At 37.5% G+C, this 25,493-nt stretch overlaps 1 protein-coding gene across 3 annotated transcripts; it reads left to right on the top strand.

Moving 5' to 3' along the window:
* The first annotated feature begins 15,492 nt into the window (after nt 1-15,492).
* DTWD1 (DTW domain containing 1) lies at nt 15,493-24,280 on the top strand. 3 transcript variants are annotated; one of them, XM_072345465.1, is made up of 6 exons: nt 15,495-15,850; nt 16,915-17,196; nt 17,927-18,070; nt 18,655-18,928; nt 20,043-20,287; nt 24,263-24,280. In XM_072345465.1, the coding sequence occupies exons 2-5, from the start codon at nt 16,921-16,923 to the stop codon at nt 20,270-20,272; spliced, it is 924 nt and encodes a 307-aa protein (XP_072201566.1). In that variant the 5' UTR covers nt 15,495-15,850; nt 16,915-16,920; the 3' UTR covers nt 20,273-20,287; nt 24,263-24,280. The 3 variants fall into 3 exon arrangements, with proteins under 3 accessions (XP_072201567.1, XP_072201566.1, XP_072201565.1); XM_072345466.1 differs by lacking the exon at nt 24,263-24,280 and having other exon boundaries at nt 15,493-15,609; nt 20,043-21,675; XM_072345464.1 differs by lacking the exon at nt 24,263-24,280 and having other exon boundaries at nt 20,043-21,674.
* The last annotated feature ends 1,213 nt before the right edge of the window (nt 24,281-25,493 follow it).

Below are 25,493 nucleotides of genomic sequence, written 5' to 3'. Positions count from 1 at the left end.
AAAAAGAAAAAAAAACAGAAAACAATCTGCTTCTTAAATATGGCTGCTATAATAATAATAAGCAGATGATAATGTTGTGTAAAATATGTCAGACTCTAAGGCTGCTGGAACGAGTTGTCAGATTATCAAGTCAATAGTGAGTGTGGAGGCTGAGCAGTATTTTAAATACTTCCCCAAGAAACCGATAACCTATACATAAAACTATATGATCACAAAAAGTATATAATCGTGTAAATGTCTATTGTTGCATTCAGATAAGAGAGTTAGTTTGGAAAAATTAAGTTTACTCTACTACAAAAATGTTCCTATCTATTAATGAAACAAATACTTAATGCTGCTCTAAAAGATGTTTCAAAATAGTGTATGTAAAGTAATAGGAATAAATAACGTACTTCATCTCACTTTTCACAAAGTAACAATTTATATAACGACGAAGAAAAAATTCAGACATATTAAGGTATTTTATGTAACATATCCTATCTTTTGTATAATTCCTGTTAGGGCATACAGCTTTTAATAATGTTGTTTTGTTGTTTGTTTTTTTTTCCAACCTTATACATGCTTTTTCTGTTGTTACAGCATTAAACTTTATTTTAAGTTGTATTTGAACTTTATTGTTTTAAGTTATTTAAATGTTATTTATAAAAAAAAAAAAAAAGGAAAAAAAGACAAGAAAAAAAAAAAAACTGATTAAGCTGCATCTGTTTCATATGCTTTTAATTCTAAAGGAATAACAAAATGGTCTGGCTGAGATGCATGAATTTTTTTCTGTGACCAGACACAAAGTCTAGTACACAACCCTCTTGCCAACATACATTGGATGGCAGACAAAAATGACAGCCTGCAGCAAATCGCACAATGGACATCTCAAAGGAAACAATGCAAAAACGTAGAAAATCTTTGCCACACACTCAAGTTGATTTAATAGCAGCTCAGAGTTATAGTAGGTAAAAGAAAGTTGCAGAATAAATCTTCAGATGGTGGAACCGAGACTCAGAGAACAGTTAAAGAACCAATATGACTAATCTGAAACACCAGCCAAGATCCATGTGACATGATAAAGAAGAGATACAGCTACTTTTTAAGGTATCGACGTGTTCAAAAGTAAGCCTTACATGACCGAAAAGTTATTTCATTCTCTTCAGTTTGCCTGAAGTTTTCTCAGCATTGTGATTTGTGCTCAAAGATTAGCAAAAATTAGCTAAAACAGCTGTTGCACAATCATTACTGAAGTCAATGGACTTAAATGCTCTACTTTTCAGCACAGGTATCTAGACACAATCCCTTTTTTCTACTTATTGAGACACCTTCTTTGAAACTGCACTCACACAAAACTGCCTGTAACAATTCTCTTTAAGAAATACATACATACATACATATATATATATACATATTGTTTTTAACAACTATTTGCTTAATGAATACTATAATTTGGAAGTTACTTGTGGAGTTTGACCTAGTTATACCAAAAACTGAAGTGTAGATATGAACCAAACCATGCAGAAAATTTGTCATTACTCCATCCTTCACTGTGCTTCTGCTGCCTTATCTACTGCTTGTGCAGGGAAAACAACAGACTGTACTATCAAAGAATACTTTTTGCAGAAAACTATCTGCACTTCTATGTGAAAATATAAACACTGAAATAAGGTTCCTATTCACAATTAACATTAATATACTAGCGGAAGTTTCTAGATACAAATTAGCTTAGTTGAAGCTTTGAAATAAAAATGGAAAGAGAAAATTTCCCAAAGGTTCTGTTTTAAAGCTCAATTGAAGTTTAAACTTGTGTGAGAATATGTATATTCATATGCATATATATGCAAAATACTGCTTAAATTAGATATAGATAGGTTCTTCTATAGGTCTTTTGATTATGTTGGTCAAGAATAAAAGCATATAGTCAGGCAATTATTGAGTCCCTAAGGTAATCCGCACATACTACTCCATATTTTATACAATGAGTTATCATACTACCATCCCTATGAGGTAAACCAAAGCTGGTTTACATTTTACTGTCATATCTGACATACAGCCTACAGGTAAATGGTTCAGGAAAAGATGCCCAAGCTCAAATCCCTGCAGTAGCACAGTCATTCAGCCTAGCGTGTTGCAGCACCTTCCTTATGTTGACCTAGGAACAGAGGTGTTGTAATCCAAAAAAAAATAAGATTTTTCCTTTTTTTTCATGGTTTCTTTTCTTTTTCTGGCACTTTACCAGTCTTAAAGTCTAAAACACATCCTAGTTTGTTCTATTTCAGTACAGAGTGGAAAAGAGTAACAGAAAGCAAGATAAGATTATCAAATTTGAGACTACCTTTAATTTAGAACTGTCTTCTATGCAGAAATCCAGGATCATTTACACAGTCTTATATAAAATAGAGCTGCAGAATTTGATCAGAAAAATTTGCAAGCCAAACTGATTGCAAACTGACGGATCTGCAAATGGGTCATATACCAACTAAAAACCACCAAGTGTTAAAACCTGAGCACTGTAAATAACTTTGCAATACCTGGCTAAGGAAAGCTACCTTGTAAATCTCAAGCATTCCAGACAATTCTAAGCCTGCTTACACTCCAGACACAACAAATAGGAGGTTTTATCCAACACTGTTTAGAAGGCAGATGCTAGATTACCAAAATAGGTTTATTTCATTAGGAAATGCTTTTACTAAGAGTCCTGGCCCTTGACAAGATTGACTCATAACATAGTGGAGAAAAAAAGAATAGCTAAGAGAAAATTACTTCCTGATGAGAATGAAGTATAATTCATACACTTGGCACAAAGTTTACAATGATTTCAAACTGAAGTCCAACACAGAATCACAAAAGGACAGAATGGTTGAGGTTGGGAGGCACTCCTGGTCCAAAACCTCTTGTTCAACAGGGTCACCTAAAGCCGGCTGCTCACAGCCACATTCACACGGCTTTGGAGGATCTCCAAAGAGGGATACTCCAAGCAGAGTTCCATTGGTCAGTCACCAGCGCAGTAAGGGTTTCCTGATGTTAAAATAGAACATACGTTTCAGCTAGTGCACCCTGTCCCGGCACTGGGTACCACCTAAGAGATTAGCCCAGCTTCTCTGCATCCTCCTTTCAAGTTTCTACAAATACGGATAAGATGCCTTCCAACTCTCCACTTCTCTAGGGTGAGAGTCCCAGCTCTCTCACAATTTATTATTACCTTGGACAGCATCAGTTTTGATAGACACAAACCAAGTCATCGCAAGTGACTGCTGAGTTATCATCATTCATCTACTGGCCTTTGAAATTTGGTTCTGCCATAAATTTCATACATAACTTTAAGAAAGCCAGTGTCAAAGTTCTACTCCCTGTGTAAGTAAAAGAGGTACAAGCCTTACGCATGCTGCTAATACATTAAACGCATTTCCATGCTAGTTTTAAATCACCATAATAATCTCATCAGGCCCAAAGTCAGCAGGGGAGATATTGCTGAATTTATGCCTACATTTACAGTGATTTTGGTCGCAACACAGGACACCATATTGTCATGGTTAGACTGCTGTCTGTGTTCAAGCTAGCTAACAAGGTTAGTTTGTTTATGTCTAACTGAGTACGGGAAAACTACATGAGACCTCCAGATGAAATTGAACATGTGGAAACCATGGATGCTCAATTCTTGTGTAAGACACAACACACTGACTTGCCTATACACCCTTTTCCTATTGATTTCATGGGACATTACGCACCACAGAGGATCTGGGCAAGCAACAAGCTTCTCAGTGTTCATAAATGAGAACAAGAGACTATTAAACAAAACTGAGAGTGCCCTGAGAGCCTAAAGCACTGTGGTAGAGCACAGAATAGGATAATAATAGGAAGAGCTAAAATAGAAAGACTTCTCCCTTTTATTATATTTTCATAGGAAAAAAGAAGTCATTCTATCTTCTTTTGCAAAGAAGCATTAAGACCACAATAGCTCCAGTGACTTCAAAGACTTACTGTCATTGAAACAAACTCAGGCCAGAAGTGTTGTTATAAGCAACAACTGAGGTGATTTATTGAACCTGCTCTGCAAATAATCACTTTCTACTGAGCTTCATGTTCTTATTTTTCGTGTACTAGCAAAACACAGCAACGACCGAAGTCCAGAAGGCAAAGGGAACATGATTATACCAGAAGAAAACCATTGGAATTTATAAAAATCATGCAAATGTTTCCACTGGCTTTTGGTTTTGTAAAAGCATATTATATTTTAAACCCAAATGTTCCTCTGACAATTGTTTTCAACAATATATTTCTGTTTCTAAAACCTGTACTGCAAACAAAGCAACAAACACACAAAAAAGGATTTTGTAAACAAGAATTTCCATCCAAGACTGTAACATGAAGAGAATAACACTGACATTCATTTTAAAAGAAACGGTGGTCCTCTTTTTTTTTCCCCTTCTATTACACTCAAAAAGAACTACTGCAGGAAAAAAAGGAAAATTTTTTAGACTTCCTTGCCTCTAATATTTCTGCAGTATTTCATTAATTTAGGATTTCCTCAGTACAGCATGCTCCAAACATTCTCTCCTTAACATTAATAAATATGAGAGAAGCCTCTATCTTTTCCTAACCATTTAACATAGCTGTTGACAACATTTCTCAGGGTTGTATCATTGAGAACAGTGGAGGCTGGAGATCTGCACACAGACATCTTACCCCTTTCAGGCTGATTCCACCACTAAAGAATTTCAGATTTTTTTCTTCAGCTTATCTTTAAGACCAGCAAATTTATAAGTTTTCTCACACATGTTTTCCTCTGAATTGCTTTACAAAAAAAATCAAGTTTCCTTACCTTGGCCATGGTGGAGTGATCTAAATCCGCAAAAGCACATAATCACATGAGCATGCAAGAAAAAGGATAGGAAAAAAAAAAAAGGCAAATATTGGAACAGCTTTGGGGACAGAAGGAAAACTAAGAATAGCAAGAAAAGAGTGGCAGTACAAAGAAGGAAGGAAAACAGAAACTTCAGACATGGGAGATATGATACAAGATAGAATAATCTGGCTAACTTGAAGACACAAAACATTCAGAAAGGGAAAAAGTGAGAAGCAGCATGAGAGCAAGAACTGTGAAGGAAGATGTTAATATAGCAGCAATGAAAAAGAACAGCCATCTATCACCATAGAATAACACAGCCAAATATCTGATTCACCAGGACAGGGAAGACAAAGAGGTAGCAGACAGAATGCAACAAAGAATGAAAATGAGGACTACATGCTAGACAGAGGAGTAGCAAAAAAATAGCTGTTAGCAGGATTAGAGGAAATGACCAATCAATTTATTTTTAATTGCTATGACATTTTGATTCTGCACAAAAATAAAGTGAAAATATTACTAGTAATTTATGTTGACAATTAGATTTTGCAACATACTGTAATTTACATCACAATATGCATAAACACAACGTGCAATATGAGTTCGAAAAATATTTACAAGACTTACGATCTGCTGTGGATCTGGCAGATTCACTCGCTGGTTTGTCAGCAGTAGCACCTTTACTGTTATGATTTGCAGTGGTAACCTTACAGCTTTCAAGATTCTATTTATTCCATACATGTTTCCTTGGTTTTAGACCTGAATAAATAAATAAATAAAACAAAATTTAGGAAAATGCCCCATGATTCATCCCAATTTAAATTAAAATTACTTTCTTTCTTGTATCCAGTGGAAACAAATGTAAACAATGCTATACTTGTGCTCAACCCTAAGCTAAGGAAAAAAAACCAATAACTGAAAAAACTATATTCACATATTTAAACTCAACCAGAGATTTTTTGCTATCTCCCTTCTACCTCTGCTTGACTTCGTACACGAATAAATATCCTTATTTTGAGGTTGTTCCAATTCCAGTAATTTAATACATTTGCATATTTTTTGTGAGGTTGTGAATTATTCTGGCAGCGATACTTAATTTACTTTAGTCAGTGGTTTCCAGTATTCATCCCAGTAGAATTTTGCACAGCTCCCACACTATAAATTTCATGCAGATATAGAATCTCTGCCATAGCAGCGATATCCTTGTTTCTCAGGATTTTTTTTTTCTCAGTCTGACTAAATTTCAGTTAATTCCATCCATTATCTATTTTTACACATTACAGACTTTACTGCGGGTTTATGCAACTCTTTCAAGTTAAAGACCCAGTTGAGGTTTGGTACATATAACCTTGAAATATGTAAACCTTCTCCAAATTAGATTTTTCAGGGTATTTTTATTTCTATACATAATTTTCTCTGCCTGTAACTAAAAAGAAAATTCTGCTCAAGAAACACTGAGTGCCATAAAGGTTTTGAGTAAGTATTTTTGCGTTTTGTGCCTACTTCAAAAACACATTTCTATTGCATTTGTCAATCAGCTTCAACATAGAAGATAATGAGTTCCACATTGTCATGAAATCTAAATAAACGAGAACTAAAGATAGAAATCTGCTCTAAATCTAAGTTTTGAAATGGATATTAAGTAACATGTACAATCTAAGAATCATAAACACTGTTAAGACATGGAGATATTTGATGGTAATACCATTCCCAAGGGAACCTTCTAGGACAGGTACAGTCAAGAATCCTGTAAGCATATTTATACCTTTCTTCTGGTTTGGGGTTTTTCATAGAGAAATAACCTCAAGGCCACCTACAAGCAATCAGTGGGGAAGACCTCCTAGTCTTCTGTTTAACTAAAATGCAACCAATGCTTACCATGTTCAGCAGCTTTCTCAGATAATACTTTTTTTTCTTGTACTTTATTTGAATTTTATTACTTCTATCCTGACTGCAATTACATGCTTACTCTTAGATTCTTAACAATAACTCTTCTGTAATGTATCACAAAGAAAGCACTGAAACGATCAGCATTCATCAGCTCAATTCTGTCTCCAGGTATGATTACCCCCTTGATGGCTAATTCTATAATATTTAAGTACATTTACAGCTACAAGAGCTGTGCCAGAACAGAATCACTGCTGTAATAGGACTGGATTAGAGCATATGTATAATCTTCAAAATACTATGCTTTCTTTTCAGCATTACCCTGATAACCACCAGCTCTAAAGAGACTGTCAGTCGCCACCCACTTGAACTCTAAGACACACAAGCTTTCAAACACTGTGACATCAGAGCTCTCACCATACTCACAGTTCTAATACAATGGGCATATGGCGATTCTGCCCCAAAGATAGTTTAATTTAGTGGGGAAATATATTAATTCTCCATCATCTCATACAGAACTAGTTGCAATACTGTAGCTAAATTGTATCACAATAGATAGAAAGGTAATGGGGTTGTCTGAAATTTCTCTTATTTGCAGCAAGATTTCATCATTATCAAACACTGCAAGGTCACACCCAGCTAACCTCACTGCTCAAATAAATAATTAGAATGCAGAATCACACTTAGGTGAAACATTAGGCAGCATTACCAGCAATAAGTGAATGCTCTTCTCAATAATGTGCTTTGCCAGTATCAAACTTCCCAGTTAAGATGGAATAGGAGGACAGCGATTTAAACACATTACGTACTTTGAACAAGACAGTTAGGCCTAGAATTAGGATAAAGTATTCTTTGAGGATATTGAGCTGATCGTGGTAGCTAATTAAGATCACAAAATTTGGAAATTTCTCATCTTTTAGCATTGTTTCTATTGTTAATATTCACGCACTGCATGAGCCAAAAAATCAACTTTGTGACAAGTAAGTGATAATTTCTAGACACCCTCAATATTTCTGACAGCCCTCACTTCTACATACATGCAGTTCTTGTGCAGCCAAACACCATCAACCTGGATACATGCAGAATTGCTTATGTGACACGTTATATCCTTACGAGCGAAAATACAGCACCTTTCTGTATATGAGTGGAATTACTAAGTGTTCATTTACCTGGAAAAAAAACCATCTTTACTATCCCTGAGAACAAGATGAAAAAGCACCAGAAAGCCTTCTGCAATTCAGTCAGAAAAGTGGTCCTGATCTTCCTGATTGGGCTTCAAAGGGTGAAACATGAACCCAAGAAGGCAGCATCAGCATGAATTCATATACTGTTGTGAGCTAATACACTGATGCATGAGATTATTAGAGCTCATGTTTATGTATCCTATTATGGGAGGTGCTGACAACATAAAGAAACATTACTGAAATATACTCTTAAAATAATTCCATCTCTCACTCTTACCTTTCATTCTAAGCATATTGACAGATTTTTTTAAGTATACCACAGTAGTTCCTGATTCACAATCACACTTAAGAATGTCTATTATTTGAAGCATATGTGGTGTGCCAGCCAATAATTAAGATGGAATCTAAGTGCTGTACTGAATTGAAGCCATTGTGCATAACCACAGTCTCCTAGCATTTGAATATTTTCTTTCTCTTCTTAATAAAGAACATAGTGATCACCTGAGGTAATAGAATATATACATTTTTAATTTATATTCTTAACCTCAATACTGGAAAATCATACCTTATGCAGGTCCTAGCATCAATACACAAAGTAAGCAAAGCAAAATGAACGATTTTGACCTAAATGCTTATTACAGGCATCATGATATAAATATGCTAACTAAATCAGCTGTTCATGTGTCTACCTACTGCTGTTTAAATTTACACGTGTCAGTTAGTCTTGGGTCTGTAGTTGATGCACTCAGTCTTCACCTATAACCAACTTGCAGAATCTACAGCTTATTTCTTTGATAATACCAGATCTAGGAATGCATCAAATTCATTTATACCTTAAACTTTTGGAGAAACCAGCACAAAAAAATCCCAAAATGCTGCAGTGGATGATTTTGAGAGAAAGAAGCTTCTCCAAGACTTCAAGATCTTCCTTCTGTCAAGCTAACAATAAAATATTTATCACACAGAACGCTGCAGTTCTAAAATCTTAAAACCACAGAACAAACTGAAGCTAGTCAATGATAGAAGTGCAAGGGTGTTCATCTGGAGCACAGTCCAGAAGGAAATGGAAACCTTCTTTCAGATTGAGGAAATACTGAAGGAAAAAAAGCTTGCAGGGAAATATTCAGCAGATTCTTTGGGCATCTCACCATCACATCACCCTAAATGGGGACACATCTGCATTTGCTGGTTACCAAAAACTCTCTCAGCTCTCCCATGTTGTTTTTATTTTGTTTGGGGCTTTTTTGGTTAATTTTCACTAAACTTACAACAGAATGTTTATTAAATATATAGAGTTAAAACCACGAAAACTAAGTCACACAGAATTAATAAGGCAGCATATCACACTTGTTGCATTTAAATTTTAAGACAATTAAAAATATGCAAGAGCACAAATACTGTAACTAATCCTAACAACAAAGCAGATACAGGCACCATATAAACTTCCATTGACATCTGAAGGCAAGCGCTGATTTGAAGTTGTTCCAGAACCAGTGCAGAAGCGTTAAAAGGATTTTGATATTACTTGTAACTTGGCTATCGGGATATGCTTGCATATATTTAAGCAAAAATAGCCAAAATTTTTAAACCCATCACTATTTAGCAACACTTGCTGAACATTTGTGGAGACCCAACAGTGGATGTGAGCGCAGCAAGGCAGTGAGAGGTGCATCTCAGCAATGGCGGCAGTGACAGTGGGTCACCTCCACAAATGGGCTTCCCCAAGGACAATGTTACCCTGGGTCAACTAACAGCTTACAAGAACAGAGATCAGCATCTAAGGCTGATTACAAAGACAGCAGAGACATAGCTCTAAATTATCCCTATCTTTTCAATCGTTAATTAAAGTACTGACCACACAAGAAAAACCTGCCTTTTCATTTGTCTGCTAATGAAGTAACCAAAGAATTGGAAGACACTGCTAATCCCCACTGAAAGGAGTAGAAAATTGGAATAGAAAGGTTACAATTACATTAGTACTCCAAACTGTCAACTGCAATTTTCCTGGCTAATTTAGTCCAGATGCAGGTGTGACAGCTTTAACTTTAGACAGAATTAGGATCCCTCATCAGCAGTAAAAGATGGGAGCACACATACTGAAGGAATTACTATATCATCAAATAAATCTTTCCTCACCTAATGAAGAAGAGTCATTATCTAGCATTAATTAACAGGGCACCAGGAAGGTCTTGGACACTGTCTTCATTTTTCTTCTGTGGTCATAAGAAAGAAATAAGGAATACCTTCACTTTTTATGTCTCCAGGTGGGAGACGTGAGCACGTAATCATAGCGTATGTGGAGAGGCCCTGTTTGATATGCTAATGCAAAATCAGTTTCACAGCCGTGAGGTTCATACCCACCAGCTATAGAATATGAATGTATGATCACAGACAGAAGAAATTCATTTGGAATTCATTTGCATAACAGCATTGAAGTATTTTACATACTTGCTGCAAATGCATACTTAAACAAGATTACAATTGCTGCAGTAATTAGACTGAGCTGTTACAGACAATCATTTCTATTCGTGCATAATGTCCAATCATTCCCTGAGTGCTGAGAGATATGAGTAGTCAATGATACAGTAAAAAAGCAAACAAAAAAACCCATGTAATTTAACATAATGTGTAACACATATGCCAAGGAGACTGTAAAAAAAAAAGTCACGTTCTATATTTTAACTCTGGGTTTACCTTGTTTTTGAAATTATTTTTAATATGAATCTTACATTAGTTGTTTCACTACTTTAATTACTGGCCAATGGCAGGATACGGGACAGAGCAGGTAGAAGAATTCTTCAACAAAAATGAGTTAAAATTAAACATCTCCTAGATCTGGCAGTTTTGTAACTTCAATAAATGCTAAGAGTGATACCAAAACCTGTAGGAAAGTGGAACACACAAAGATGACTGAGTCAAAATGTTTTGCAATACTTTTTATTGGCAACTTGTGACTAGGATGTTGAAGAAAAGAGTACATACTTGGCAATATCAACCTCTTAGGACTAAGTCTCAAAGTTTTGAAGCTTCCAAATGTCTTGATAATTCTAAAAGTTGGTTTTCAAAACCAGAGTCACTACAGCTCTAAAAAGAAAAGAAAAATCTAAATTAAAACCTACAAAGGAACCTTCAGCAGAGCTGGAGACTCTATTTTAAAAGAATACTTTTTCTTTTTTTACCATAAGTCTGTCAAAGTACATGAAATGATGGCTGCCATCTTTGACACAACTTTGTTTCTTGTGAAACTTCTCAAAAAAAAGTAGTTTCTATCAGAAAAATTGAATAAACCCTTTCCAGTTTTTCATTCTTGCCGGGCTTTTTGCTTCTTTCAACCTATATATATATTATTTTTTTCAATCTGAGATACTGTTTCCTGGCCATTTTGGATATATTTGGCATATGCGCTCCTGTACCAGTTTCCAGACAAGTACAGACTTCTGATTGGCCATACAGCAGAAACACTGACTTGCAACATGACAAGCGGCTGTTTGTTTTCCTTTGGTTTTTCCCCACCCCAAAAATATACAGAGGTAAATGTAATCTAACTTCTAGATCCAAGGAAAAGACTTGCAAATTTTACCTTCCTCATCTAACCCACAAAGAGAACTAAAAATACATAATTATGTAATATACCTTTGTTTTGCTCATCTCACTTTTCTGAGTCTGAAGTTCTGAATCAATTTTCTCAGTAGAAATCTCTTCAAAAAAAAAAAAAATAGCAAATTTTATCTAGAAATAGAATCTGGACTTTATGGATTAAAAGCTCTAATTGGACAAAGACTTCTAATTTATCTCTAGCTATGCCTAAATACATGCATGCACAAAACAAGATGCTGCATCATCCTACTGCACTGCTGCAAGGATCGAAAGACTTGAAAATCACCATTTTATGTCCTCCTACACATCTCATCCTTCCTCTATAACACCAAGATGTGCGGAGAACATGTTTTCATAGACTCTTTGGTTAGGTCTGGAGCAAAACGTTCCAGCCTGAACCAGAACTTCAATTTATCAGATTGTTTAAGTTATAAAATTGACACTTCATACTTGCAAATGAGGAAAAGCTGTAAACACTTTTCTGGAACAATATCTTTGTTTTAAATAGTACCTAGGAAACGTCCAACGTGCACTGCTAACTTTACTTAAATTTCTGGAGTTCTGCAGACTCTAAACCTACAAATTCTACCTCCATTTACGTTCTTTTTTTTTTTTTTTTTACTATTACTTGCACTGTTACCAAGTAGTAGGCAGAAATCACTAGTTATGTGCATCTTTTAAAGGCATTAGGATTTGTTTTCTCATTTTGTAACTACAGTTTCTGCTTTAAAAATATGAACTGATTACTACTCTGTTCAGGGGCAATCAGCTGTTCTTCTAGAGACGCTGGTCCACATTGTAATGAAAATATTCTTTCAGCGTGTTTCTTTAGTTCAGTAAGGCATGTGTTCATTCTCTTCTCCAAATCTGAGAGTGAACTGGCGGTCAATGGAGCATGTTCATACAGACTCTTAGAGACAGCGCTGAAGGAACAGTCTTTTCTTAGGTTCTCCACCAAAGAATAAGGCTCATCCAAACAGACGTATCTTGGCCAGTCCTTCTGCAATCAGTCCATATCAAAAATAATTATTTATGAATATGGTACAAATGGAAAGATTAAATTTGGTAACCTGTGAAATTTATTCTGGCTAAAGAGTTGCAATACCAGTATAAACACATTTTACTTACACATTTTAAGAACGTCAGATCTTGGCAACGTTGCTAACATAGACTGCAATTTCCTGCTGCTCCATGTGCCGCATTCAGAGATGATTATATCATCTCAAAAAGAGGGAAAAGCAGAAATAGGCCAAGGAGGCCCATTACGGCATACACAGAGCAATTAAAAGGACTATAACTTTTTAGTTAGAAAAAGAGATAACTCGGGGAAAAAAAAAAGGGTTGTTATGTTTCTAAAGAGACAAATAAAATCATGTGCAATTTAAGTTCTCTGAACGGACGGTAATGTCTTCCATCTGTTGAGAACAGCCTTGGAAGCACAAGAAGAAACTGCTTCTTGGTCAGGGAAGAATTAAAACTAGTAGCTTAAACATTTGAACTACCTGTTGAAACCAATGGTAGTCATTTGATGTCAGTCATCAAATTGGTTACTTCCCTGAAATTACTTACTAAGTGTTGATATGGAACGATCAATTTGTTTTCAGAACCCCTAATATAGCTGAAAAACAATGACATGTTCTACAATTATAGCTGGACAGAAAAACAAATCATTCTCTCCCTCCTCCCTGCCAAATCAAATGAAGAGCAAACTAGTAATACACACAGGCGTTTTAGGATAAAAAAGGAAAAGGCAAATGAAACCAACTGGAAAACTAAAATACATTAATAATTCATTTGCACATTATCCAAAATGACAGTGTTTCAATTTTTATATCAGATTGTTCCTGCAAATAATTTGTCCTTAAGTAAAAATTAAATTCTTATAATGAAATGTTCCACTTGAAAAAACATTTTTAAACAATTTTCTTTCATTGTTTACATGAGATAGTGAGTTTTGGTTCAGTGCAGTAGAACAATTTTCCTCATAGCTCTGTAGTTCAACGCTCTGAGTCAATAATACTTGCATATTATGTAGGCAGGTCAAAAGGAATTTTCTGTTTCCTTCAAAAATAATGTAATTTTGAAGAATCATTGGTGCTCACATTATATTAAATTATTTAACAAAATATAAAAGCACATTGAAAGATTTCCCTTAACACGCTTCCCAGTACAAGAAAAGAAAGCAAGCTCGTTAAAAAACAAAACTAGCTAGCTGTTCACCCAGTCATACTCATCGGCACATTTTGCCTTAGGGTTCAGCACTTTGTGTTATGTTAGTAATGCTGTGGCCTGATCAAATATTTTAAACAAAGCTTGGGTCAGTGTCATCACTCAAGCATGCTTCCAACAATACAAAAGTGCTGCACAGCAGACAAAAACTTCCTCCATGGTTTACCTTTCTGGAAAAAGGAAGTTAGCAGAAAGGCTACTCTCTTGATGGGCTGCCATTGCTGCAAACCCCTTAGTTTTCAATGCCTGAGGGTTTAGGGAATACAATCCAAGTACAAACTCAGTTCTTGATATTTACATTCACATGGCTTTGCTCATGACCCCACTTCTGCATGTTCACTCCATTGTACACAAGGGCAGTTAAAACAACAAGCAGTTGGACTCACCAAGTCTTGAGACCGTAGGAATTCTTCAAAAGTCAAAGGAGGCTTTTCCATTTTCCACAGATGTACGGTAAGAACTGTTCTCACCAGAATGCCCTAAAAATCATAAGACAACACATATGAATGTATATTTAAACTCTGTATTACTGAAAGTTACAATTAAGGCAATCGCTGTAGCTTATATACAGCTCATTCATAGTCATTCCTGCAAAAAAACAGAAGAATCACTTCACATTCCTGAATGTTGAGAAAGATGCTAAAGAAGACACAATCATAAAAGCAGAACTTCCGTTTTCTTCTAAACATATCCATGCAAAGTAGCAAGATATTTATATCATTTACATACTTTAAAAATATATACAGGGAAAAAAATGTGAAAGTTGCATCACCAAGTATGTCTGCTCTGCTTCTACATGCTCCAGTTTTGTTTATAAATTGAAAGCAATGCAAGGGTTGCAAATGAGCAGAAGTCTTACTGAAATCAGTCGACTCGCATATCCCAGGTTCAGTATAATTAAAAACTCAATTTACACTGTTACTTCCAAGCACAAACAACATGTAAGAAATGTCAGAACATAAGAAACACCCATTCAAAAAATAAAAAAACCTCTTTGGGAAATAGTGAAATTAGGAATTCAGAACAAGATAATGGTGCAGCACCAGTTGCTAAGGATGGTTAAGATGGCAGCTTTCATTGCTGCACAGGATCAAATACCAAGGAGCGATCCCGGTTCCAGACACGGCTTCTGAATGATGAGCTCTGCTGTTGACAAGAGTTGGGTAAAGCACCCAAAGAAATCACTCAAGCAGATGAGACGCACGCCTCGTGAAATGCAGCGCAGGATGAAGCACATGGCCAGCGCCCTCTGCATTGCAGGCCGCAGCACCACCCAACTCAGAGAGGTCTGTGGGCTGTAACATATCAAAACCTGGCACAAACTGTGCCCACGATGTTAATTCTTCCCGTAGGGCTCCTGCAACTAAGATACCACAGACTGCCCTTGGCTCGGTCAAGATAAACATTCCCTGTACCAAAATTACTGCTTTTGCACAGGCATGTCAGCCTCGCAACGCAGCCCGTGACCACAGGCCGTGGGATGTGACTGCAGGGCAGTGCCCTCGCTCAGCCCCAGCTCCACAGAGAAGCTTGCAGAAAAATAACAACAACAAAATAAATACCGTGACAAAACTCTCCAGCCCTCGGCATCAGCTGCAAACACGGTCACGTACATCCGTTGGGGAGGGCAATAAATAAATAAATAGAATAAAAATATAGGGAAAGGCTTAACGCTCCCAGGGGCTGAGGGCGGGCGGCCACGCGTTGCAGGCCGGGCGCGTGCCGTTGCTAAGGGCCCCTAGCAACCATTTCCCGCCCAACAGCGATGCCGCCACGTCCTTCCGGTCCCGCTTGCCGTTCCGGGGCGTTCCGGGGCCGCGGCGCGCGCTGGGAGGCGGCCCGGCGGGCAGGGAACGGCGCGGAGCTCCGCGAGCCACGAGGAAGGCACGGCGGGGACCGAGCGCGCGGCTGGGGGCGGGCGAGCGGCGGGGCCGGCGGCTCTGCGGAGGACGGAGCGGAAGTAGCGCCCGCCGCCCTGCGGTGCGGGCCGGGTTTGGCCCTTCGCTCCCAGCTGCTGAAGAGCAGATGGCAGCCGGGGAGCTGTGTGCGCCTGGCGTTGGGACTTCATTCCATCGGGTTTCCCTGACCTTTAAAAAGTTAAAGCTGGGCGCTGCGGGAGGGAGAGGTATCAAAGCGTGCACGAGTATTTAATTTATCTGGGATTAATTTTACGTGCCTGTTGTAAAGTTTGCCGAGCGTTTTATCTTTGTTGTTTTTCAATTAGATGACGCTTGGTTTTATCTAAACAGTTCCCTTCGGACCACATCTGGGGAATCGCTGTTTGTTTGTTTTCGTTACGCGTAGCTGTTGGGTTACATCATTTTTCAAGTGCGATCCTTGACATAAAAGGCAACCTCGGTTAGTTAGAAGTAAACACGGGAATTAAGGCTTGCATTTGAAGTGGGGCAGCGCAGCGCGCAGAGGCGGCTCACTGCTCCTGCACGGGCTGAACGGCAGCGAGAGTGAGCCGGGCAGACAGCGAGCCTGGAGCTGTGGCACGCAGCTGTAGCGAACCCGGCGGGGCAGGTCGAGCCGTGTTACTGCTACCCAAAGCAAGGAGAAACCTGAAAAAAAGGCTGCTCCGTCAGTGTTACTGAACAAACGTGCTCCTGCAGAATGAGTTTAGACTGTTAGTGCTTGCTACCGAGTATATGGAGTACCACAGCCCTCTTCAGAAGTGTTAATCTAGCCTCAAGCCTCGTTCCTGGATGATTTTCTTTCTCTCACAAAGCTCTATAAACAAGAATTTCATTTAGTTTCTTTGCCTGCCTGTACACGATACATCTCAGCACAGAGATCCAAGTCTCAGTATAGTTAGATCTTAAGTTTTCTGACCTGTAGACGTTGAATTCCTTACCAGTACTCATGCTGAAAACTGATGGGACTGATCCTGCAGGTAGGAACTGCCAGGCAGTGTTTCACAAGCTGGTGGACACAGATCCTGCCCATAGGAAAAAAAGCAGCAAAGTTAGTAGGTTGAGTTATCAGGGTAAAACGATGAATCTGTGCATTAAGAATACGGATCTCAAGTTCTGTCTGGCTGTTTACCTGCTCCTGAAATCTCTTTGGAGTTCTTGGTACTACAGTAACTGGGTCAGATAGGATCATATGGAATCATATCGTATAGAATAATCTCTTCATACTATAGCAGATCTTTATTTAACAGGTAAATTACATTGTCTGTTTCAGTTAACCATGTCTCTAAGTTCATCTACAATTCTAAATGAAGAAAACTCTCAAGGACCAAAAAGAAACGTTGCATGTTTGGGAAGTCTAGAACTGCAGGCTCCATCATCATTTCAGGATGACCCGCTTCAAAACTTACAGTTGGCATCACAGGAAGTACTTGAAAAGGCAAAAAAAAGTGGGAGATCAAAATGCCCACGATGCAGTGGCTCAAGGATGTTTTATTGTTACACCTGCTTTGTTCCTGTTGAAGCTGTCCCTACTACAGAAATCCCAACAGTGAAGGTTAATATTTCTTAAGAATCTTTTATCATATTCTTGTGCCTTTTATTTACTAGGGACACAGAACAGATGGTCTGACACCATTTCTTTTCTAATTCACTCTTTACAAACAGTAATTTTTAACCCGGTAGTGATAATGATTGAGTAAATTCCATTTAGATAAAACTATTGTTCTGATTTGAGAAGTCGCATGCACAGGCACTGACAGTGTGCTGCTCTTCACGTGAGTGTTTGTGTGCCTAATTGCTGGGAAGACAAGCTGAAGTCACTATGAGCATTAGTTAGCTTTGTTTCAAAAAGTCTTGTTACCTTCATTCTTCAGCTTATACCAGCTCTGGCCTGTACAAAATGTACTGTGAATAAGGTTTGATTTGTCTGTAACCAAGGGTGAATGTGTAACACAGATGAGTATTCATATTTTCACTGTATTGCTTAAATTAAGCCCATATCTTATCTATACTCTGATACTATTTCTAGAGCTTTTAACCACACCAGTGCTACAGCGTCAAATTGCATTCATTGCATACTTAGGTATTTACGTGAACTCAGAGAATGTGACAGGTGCTGCTTGTCGCTTGTCTCTGGTTTAGATTTAAAATAAAAAAAATAATTGTAAACTATTTAAAGTTTGTCTTAATTACATGTCCATAAGGATTTACCCTGAATTTTGTATAAGATAGGTGTATGTTTTGTATGTGATAATAAATATTTCTTTCTTTCTTTATCGCTTTAGTTACCTTTGAAGATTGACATCATTAAACACCCCAATGAAACTGATGGCAAGAGCACTGCTGTGCATGCTAAGCTCCTGGCACCTGATGATGTTACAATTTACAAGTACCCTTGCATTCCAGAATACCAAGAAAGAAGACATGAAGTAAGAAATTCCAGATAAATAACAGGGCTTTGTGCTGGGGAAAACGGAGCTATCTCCATACCTCCTGCAGCTGATACTGCTGTCCTCTGGGCTCTCCCAGAGGGAGGAGAAAGCACTGTTCTGTTAATCCAGTCCGTTCCATCTTGAGCATCCCAAAGGATGGGCCAACAGATGTGTAATGGCTATGGGCTGTCCCACAAAGCTTGAAGGTACTGCAGCACCATCTAAGCACCTTGAATTTCCGGTTTCCAGCACCATAGGAGGTAGATAATATGTGATACTGTACCATAAGAAGTGGTATACCCAGGCATTCAAAAATACTCAAATAGTTATTCTGCTTATCCTAGACAGCATCTGCTAGATTTAAACATCCTTAAAGTTAAGTGTTGTTATTTATTATTTTAATGCAATCCTCTAGCCTTTGAGGAAAGAATATATATATATATAATATTTAAAGAGAAATTCTTGCTCTCTACTCACTTAAATGGTTGTGGGTGGGGATCCAAAGTTTCTGTTCTTTAATGAAACAATTTGTACTGCTTCATTAGCATATTGCTCAGATCTCATTAATTTCCTTCATTCAGGTGGCACTGATCTTTCCTGGCCCCGATTCAGTTTCAGTAAAAGACATTGCTTTTCATCTCCAAAAGTACTCGAGGAAAGGTGTTGGTGACTCTGACAATGGCTGTTCCAAAGAGCCGTTTCTTAAGAAAGCAAGAGTAGAATCTACAGAAGAAAAAGATTTAAATGAATGCATCTCAAACAACATGAATGAAGGCACTAAACTGAAGAAAGTAATATTTATTGACAGTACCTGGAATCAAACTAATAAAATAATAACTGATGAAAGACTTCAAGGTAAAAATAAGAAGGTTGTTATTGCTACAGAATCGGTTAAGTGAAATACCAATATACAAAATTGTATTAAAGTTCCCTACATCCTCTTCTACTGACAAATCTCTTGTCCTTTTCATCTCCCTTCTTCCCTCAAAATCAAAGGTGGAGAGTGCTATGCAAATAAGTGGGAATTCTGTCACAAGTTTTCACAACCTTTTTAAAATAATGCAAGTTGATTTATTATTCAGGGCTCTACAGTAGAGACAAGGAAAATCCAGGGTATGTGAATCCTTTCTGCCTCAGCCTCAAAGATGATAAAGGTTTTGGAGCATCTCCCATATGAGGAAAGGCTGAGAAACCTGGATCTGTTCAGGATACAGGAGACTGAGGGGATCTGATCAATGTTTATAAATATTGAAAGCGTGGGAGACAATTGGACAAGGCCAGACTCTTTTCAGGAGTGTGTAGTGATAAGACAAGGAACAATGACCAGAACTGGAAGACAGGAGGTTTCACACAAATGCACAGATGAACATTACAGTTTGGGTGGCAAAACAATTAAACGGACTGCCTGGAAAGATGGCGGGGTCTCCTATGGTAATAATCAAGACCCATTTGGATGCCAACCTGTGTGACATAGTGTAGGAAACCTGCTTTAGCATGGGATGGGACTCAGAGGTCCCTTCCAACCTCAGCCGCAAACTTAACTCCAAAAGTTGCCTATCAAATTTGGGAATACAGAAGATTAGGGAAGGAGTAGAATTCCTGTCTCAAACAACTTTTTAAGTCTGCTACTAAGACCTCTTCAGAAAATTAACAGTATAGCTATAATAACAATAAGCACAGTAGTAAAACCATAGAATTACTAACTACCACGGGCACAAACCACAGTTACTCATTACTTAAAATTTTCAGCACTGGAATTTCTTGATTTGTTCCATCAAATTTCAAAGTGAATCACAAAGAAGATATTGTTGCCGTTTTGCAGCTGAAAAATGAAGGTGGGGGAGGGAAATGCGTGCAGGCAGCCAGCAGGCTAGCAGCAAAGCCAGAAGCTGAGAAACTGAAGGCTTGTTTGGCATCCTATCCCCCAGTCCTCCTTCTCTAATCCATGTCACTTTTTTGTTCATGACAGGGTTACTACAAATTGAGTTGAAAACAAGGAAAACTTGCTTTTGGCGTCATCAGAAAGGAAAGCCAGATACATACCTTTCCACAATAGAAGCAATTTATTATTTCTTCGTGGATTACCATCAGGAGATTTTGAAAGAGAACTACAAAGGACAATATGATAATCTGCTTTTTTTCTTTTCATTTATGTACACATTGATTAAAAACGCCAAGTGTGGCGCAGGAAAAGAATAAAGTGTCTGTCTATAGGTAACAACCTTTTATTTTGTTTCTTTTGTAATGATGATCTGTTGTAATTTTAACCTAACTGAAGTCTGGAAACAGATGGTACATTTAGTCATGGCTAAGGGTTTTCCTCTAAAAGTAACCTTATGTGTGCATGACATGAATCGGTTGAGTGTACCGTGTGTGCACAACATGCACACATAAGGCTGTAGAGCTATTCAGATGAGCAGTCTGATTGAAATTATTTATCTGAATAGAATTAATGGTTTACTGAATACTGCACTGTAGTGTGTGAACCTGATATGCTAATCACTGTGAATTTCTTCAGGTGGGGATTGGAGAAGTTGGCCCTTGTCCCGTATGGATCAAACTCTTAAAAAAAGGATTTTGCATTTTGCTTCTTTTTTATTTATGTTTTGGATGTTTCATATGTTTTATCCAGTAAGATTGATTTCAGGTATGTGACTTCAAAATCTTCCTGAAGTTATTAGGATGGTATTTAATAGAGGATTGGAGACAACAGTAAATGAAAAGCCACATTGAGTAAATGGAGTATAAATTACATACCTGAAGATTGATTCCAGAAAATTGTTGTTGTAATAGAAAAGAGGTCTCTTTAAATGTCACTGCTTGATTTCTATAGTGCCATTCACGTACTGTTGTATTAAAATTATTCTCAATTTCCTGGATAACCACAGATTCCTTCGAACAGAATTGAGGTGTTTAGATAAGTTTGTTATTATTTTGGGGAACACCAATTTATATTATTACGGGATATCATAGTAAAATTTTGTACGTGCCATCTTCTTATATTCTAAGCAGCAGAAAGGGCTCATTGCGCACTTGGAGTTATCTGAAAATGTAGATCTTTTTTCAGGACAGAAGCTAAATAAACAGACAAGAAATATGATAGATTGTGGTTCTGACCTCAGTGTTCCCAACAGCACTCCCTTAAATTAGGCAGGCCGTGAATCTACTGTGTTATTTCTTTTGCAGCATCGTACAAATTTGCACAGCATAAATAAGGCTCTTTTCTGATTTAATTTTTGCTGGTATGCATAGGACTGCTGGCAGAGTCATCACATGTGAGTGTAGTTGTGCGTGCGCCTTTGCCAAGCTCTAGCAGTAAAGGCAGTGCTGGCAGAGGTACCTCATCTGTTATTTTACAAGCAAAATTATACAAATATGTATTTTTTTAATCTAGTTGTTTTGCCAAATAAAATTAGGTTGGTAAAAATTATACTCTCAAGATATTAAAAAATGTTTGATTACAGGTAGAATATAATGTGGATGCACATTTCTGAGTGTTTTCATAAGCATTACTGACAAGGAACAAAATGTTGTCAAAGTGACACAGACTGAAGAGCTGTAATAGATAATTTTTAAACAGAAGTTCCAAAGTTTCTGTTGTATATTTTCCTCTAGAAATCTGGCTGAATTATCATCTACCATACTCTCCAGCTAAGAGTGCCCTCGTATCCTAATTAACATACAAATGTTACATTGAAAAAACTTCAAAAGCATACTTTTTTACTATTACACAGGAATCCATGCAGACTCAAACAACCAATTTGCTATATATAATATATATATTTTTTTAATGGATCAAGATATTTATGAAATCCAACTAAATATTGCCTTCAACAAGCTACAGATACACTCCCTGCAGTTTGCACTTACCTTCAGATTTGTAAGCTCATTTGCAGAAGTGAATGCATATAAAACCCCATCTCAATGAACAACCAAAGCATATCTCCATTTGCAAGAAGAAATGCCAGTTAAGTTATATGAGTCCATATGAGGTGTGTGAATTATGACAGCGCTGAAGGAAGCACAGGCATGAAGACAGAATAAGAAAATGCATTTTTAAATGTGCGTGTGTATGTACAAGTACATAGATACATACATTCATACGTGGCAAAGCTGTAAATAACATGGTGAGTTCATGTGTACCAAGCAGTTAGAAAAATCAGTCATGTCTCAACGCTATTGAAGCAACACGTTTCTTATTCATTTTTACTGCTACTGAGAGGTTATTGGGGTTTTTTACAGTGATTAATGCTATCTCCTTTGGCTTGAATTTTGGTGGCTTATTGACGCTTTCATCTGTTTTTATTTTTTTGAAGATTGCTGTAATATTTTTTTAAATCATAGAAGGGATTTAAAAATCACACAAATTCGAGATGGAAACTTTCATCAAACAAAAATAAAATGAACCCACTGACCTGGTGTTTTACAAGAACCAGGGAGAAAAATCCTGGGGGGAGGGGAAGCTTCTTCCAAGACGCGTTCTCCTGAAAACATGTTTTTTTATTTAAGAAGTGGAGGTCAGATTAGAGCTTATATAAGCTGCTCTTTGTTACTTTCAGAACATAGTTTCGTAAGGTTAAAAATGGCTTCCAAATTTAAGTTTTCTGTACTATTTATTTATTTACATTTATTTGAACAATGGGAATTAAGAATCTGTTTCAAAAGTAATTTTAATTCCCAAATGAAAACTAGATTTTAAATCCGGGAATTGGTTCAGGTCCCTTTTCATCTGCTGTGACTCTTGCATTACACTGAGGCTCTTCTTATACCAAGTGATAGAAGCACATCTAATATCCATAATTAACATGTTGATATTCCTGCAAAAACTTTTTATGAGGACAGAAACAGGAGTTTATTATCACTCCTGCTGCAAATCTGTTCTGAGCACCAGATGTACTTCCCCACCTCCTGCTCTCCCCTCTACAAAAAGATTTTAATCCTCTATTTAATTTCAAAACTGCTATAAGCCAAACCATCCAGGTCATCAACCTCACGCTGAAAACATCGTGATACCTCTGATGCATTTTTTCAGCTTTTAGATTAATGAATAGTGGTTTTTTTCCTACCAAATGAAAGCAATCAAGTGGTTAATCCTTTCAAGTGCAATTAGCAGCACTGACCTCCCTGTTCTTTAAAATTAGGGTCACTGGGAGGTAAAGGCCAGTTCTGGGCCTTTCCTTTCATATCAGAATACCCCTTCACAACTATCTCTTCTCTTTCCAAAAACATCAGAGAGCAAGGGGGAAAAACAGGCTTCTGCTTCCATTAGCAGTAACTTAAACAGCCATAAGTTAAAGGGGGAGGAAAAGGAAGAGCATCTCTATCTATCTCCCTTCACAACAGAAGACATCTGGCCTCCTGTGGGGAGGCCCCAGATAACAAAGAACCTGTCATTACAAACCTCTGAGATGTGTTCAGAAAGCCATTTTACCTGCAGTCTGGCTCATTCATTTCCTGCCACTGAAGCCATCTGCTTTTGCTTATTGTGGGTATTATTGTTCTTTGTTTGGCCAGGAGCGTGAAGTGGCTTCACTTTAGCATGCCTGTATGCTTGGTCAGAGGAAAGATTTAATCCTTTTCTCAAAATGAATAAGAAGGAGCAGCAAAAAGAGTTCCTTTCCTGGAAGGTAGCACAAAGTCATCCAAGCTTAGGTTGAATAAAAGGTCACGTCAGTGCATGGGGTAAAGATATATTGAGATTGAAAAGAGATGACAACTTCGAATCTACAGCAGAAACCTTCCAAAGTACTTGTAATCCTACCTGATTTAAGCTCTTTGCCACTGCTTCTGGCAATTTTTTTTCAGCTCAAGTCTCTCTGGTTTTTAAGTTTCACTTCGGCTTCTGCAGCCCCAGTTGCATAATAACCCATTTGTACTTGCCTTTTGCACTGAGTTTCAGTATTTATGCTCTGGTTTTTGTCTCAGTGGTTTGCTTTAAAAATGTTTCTTAGCAAATGATGATCTTAGAATATTTATACAAAACAGAAGTTGATGCAAAAATCCAGTCCATCTACCCCCTGTGAATCCCCCCTGTGGCGCAGGGGTAGAAGTGCCGCTTCGCTACACAGGGGGCTCGAAACCCGGGAGTTGGACTCGATGATCTCTAAGGTCCCTTCCAACTCGCACGATACTATGATACTATGATGATATGATATGATACCTCTATGATAATTTTTCCATCACCCTCAGGTACCACTGACTTCTGCCAGCAGAGATTGTCCAGATCGTTCTGCAGCAAAATGGTGAACACGGCAATGTACAAACAGGAAAGCTTTTGTGCTAGAATGAAAAGACTACATGCCATTAAGATGCTAATCTATCGATACCAGAATAGAAGGTTACCATTAAGGTACTGAGTGACTGTCAACATAATCCCTAAAGGGTTATTCCTTGTTTTAATAGGCAGTATTTCAGTTTAATCCCAATACTTAAACATGAATGCTGATTTTGGTTGGTGACAATTTGTAATACCCACATTCAAAGTGTTTATGTGAAGAAAATACAGTCGTCTTCCTGTTCCCTTGATCACGTATTTCTGCCATGGTTAACAGCTCTGAAGATAAATCAGATGCAGTAGAATTTTGAAAACCATGTAACATATTGAACTTTAAAAACACCCATAACCGTGTGGTTTCTTCACCACTACCTGCCAGTGCAAAACATGAAATATTCCTTAAGCCTCACAGCAAGAGGTGGAAACTGATTCTCCAGTGCAAACCGACTGCATTTTCACCTGAAAATGGAACTCTTTGTCTAACTGTGCAGCGTCTTTTCTGCAGAGGAATTCTGCTCTGAGTTACAGCAAAAATTTGCTCAAGCTAAAGCTACAGACTTCAAATGTTGTTGCTAATGCTAAATAAAAATACTGTATTTCAAAAACATAAAAAATATTTTAAGCTTCATTTTTGTGACTAAATTGTTTGCCAAACACAGCATGAATTTTGGCTGACCTGAAGCTATGTTTGCCAGTGATCACAGTGCAACTGAAACATTCTAGTATTTTCTGCTGATAGGCTTTAGGACAAAAGCAATGCTGCAATTTATTATTATTATTATTTACAGCAGACAAGCAAGCTTCAATTTTCAGAAACTTCATGTAAAGCACCTCAGTCTACATATTCAAGCAGATGTATTGCGATACTTCCTCTCAATCTTACAAAAGTGTTTACAGTTGTTGGCTTCAGTTAGGATATCTATGTCAGTTAAGAGTACAAAAATGCTTGCATTCTTTTCAGTCAAAATTGCATTGGCAAAAAAACACAGAATAGAAATCTTTGCATTGCCAAAAGCTTCTTCTTTTCCTTGAATATGGCTTATTCTATCTGGGGAATTGGTTCAAACTTAATGACTGGAGCAGCTGCCAGGGTATTTGACAGTAAAAGTATATTGCTGAATTCTTAAATGCACAGTAATGTCTAAC

Source organism: Excalfactoria chinensis, chromosome 10 (assembly GCF_039878825.1).
Source record: "Excalfactoria chinensis isolate bCotChi1 chromosome 10, bCotChi1.hap2, whole genome shotgun sequence".
NCBI lineage: Eukaryota > Metazoa > Chordata > Aves > Galliformes > Phasianidae > Excalfactoria > Excalfactoria chinensis.
This window is presented reverse-complemented; position numbering and strand designations above follow the sequence as displayed.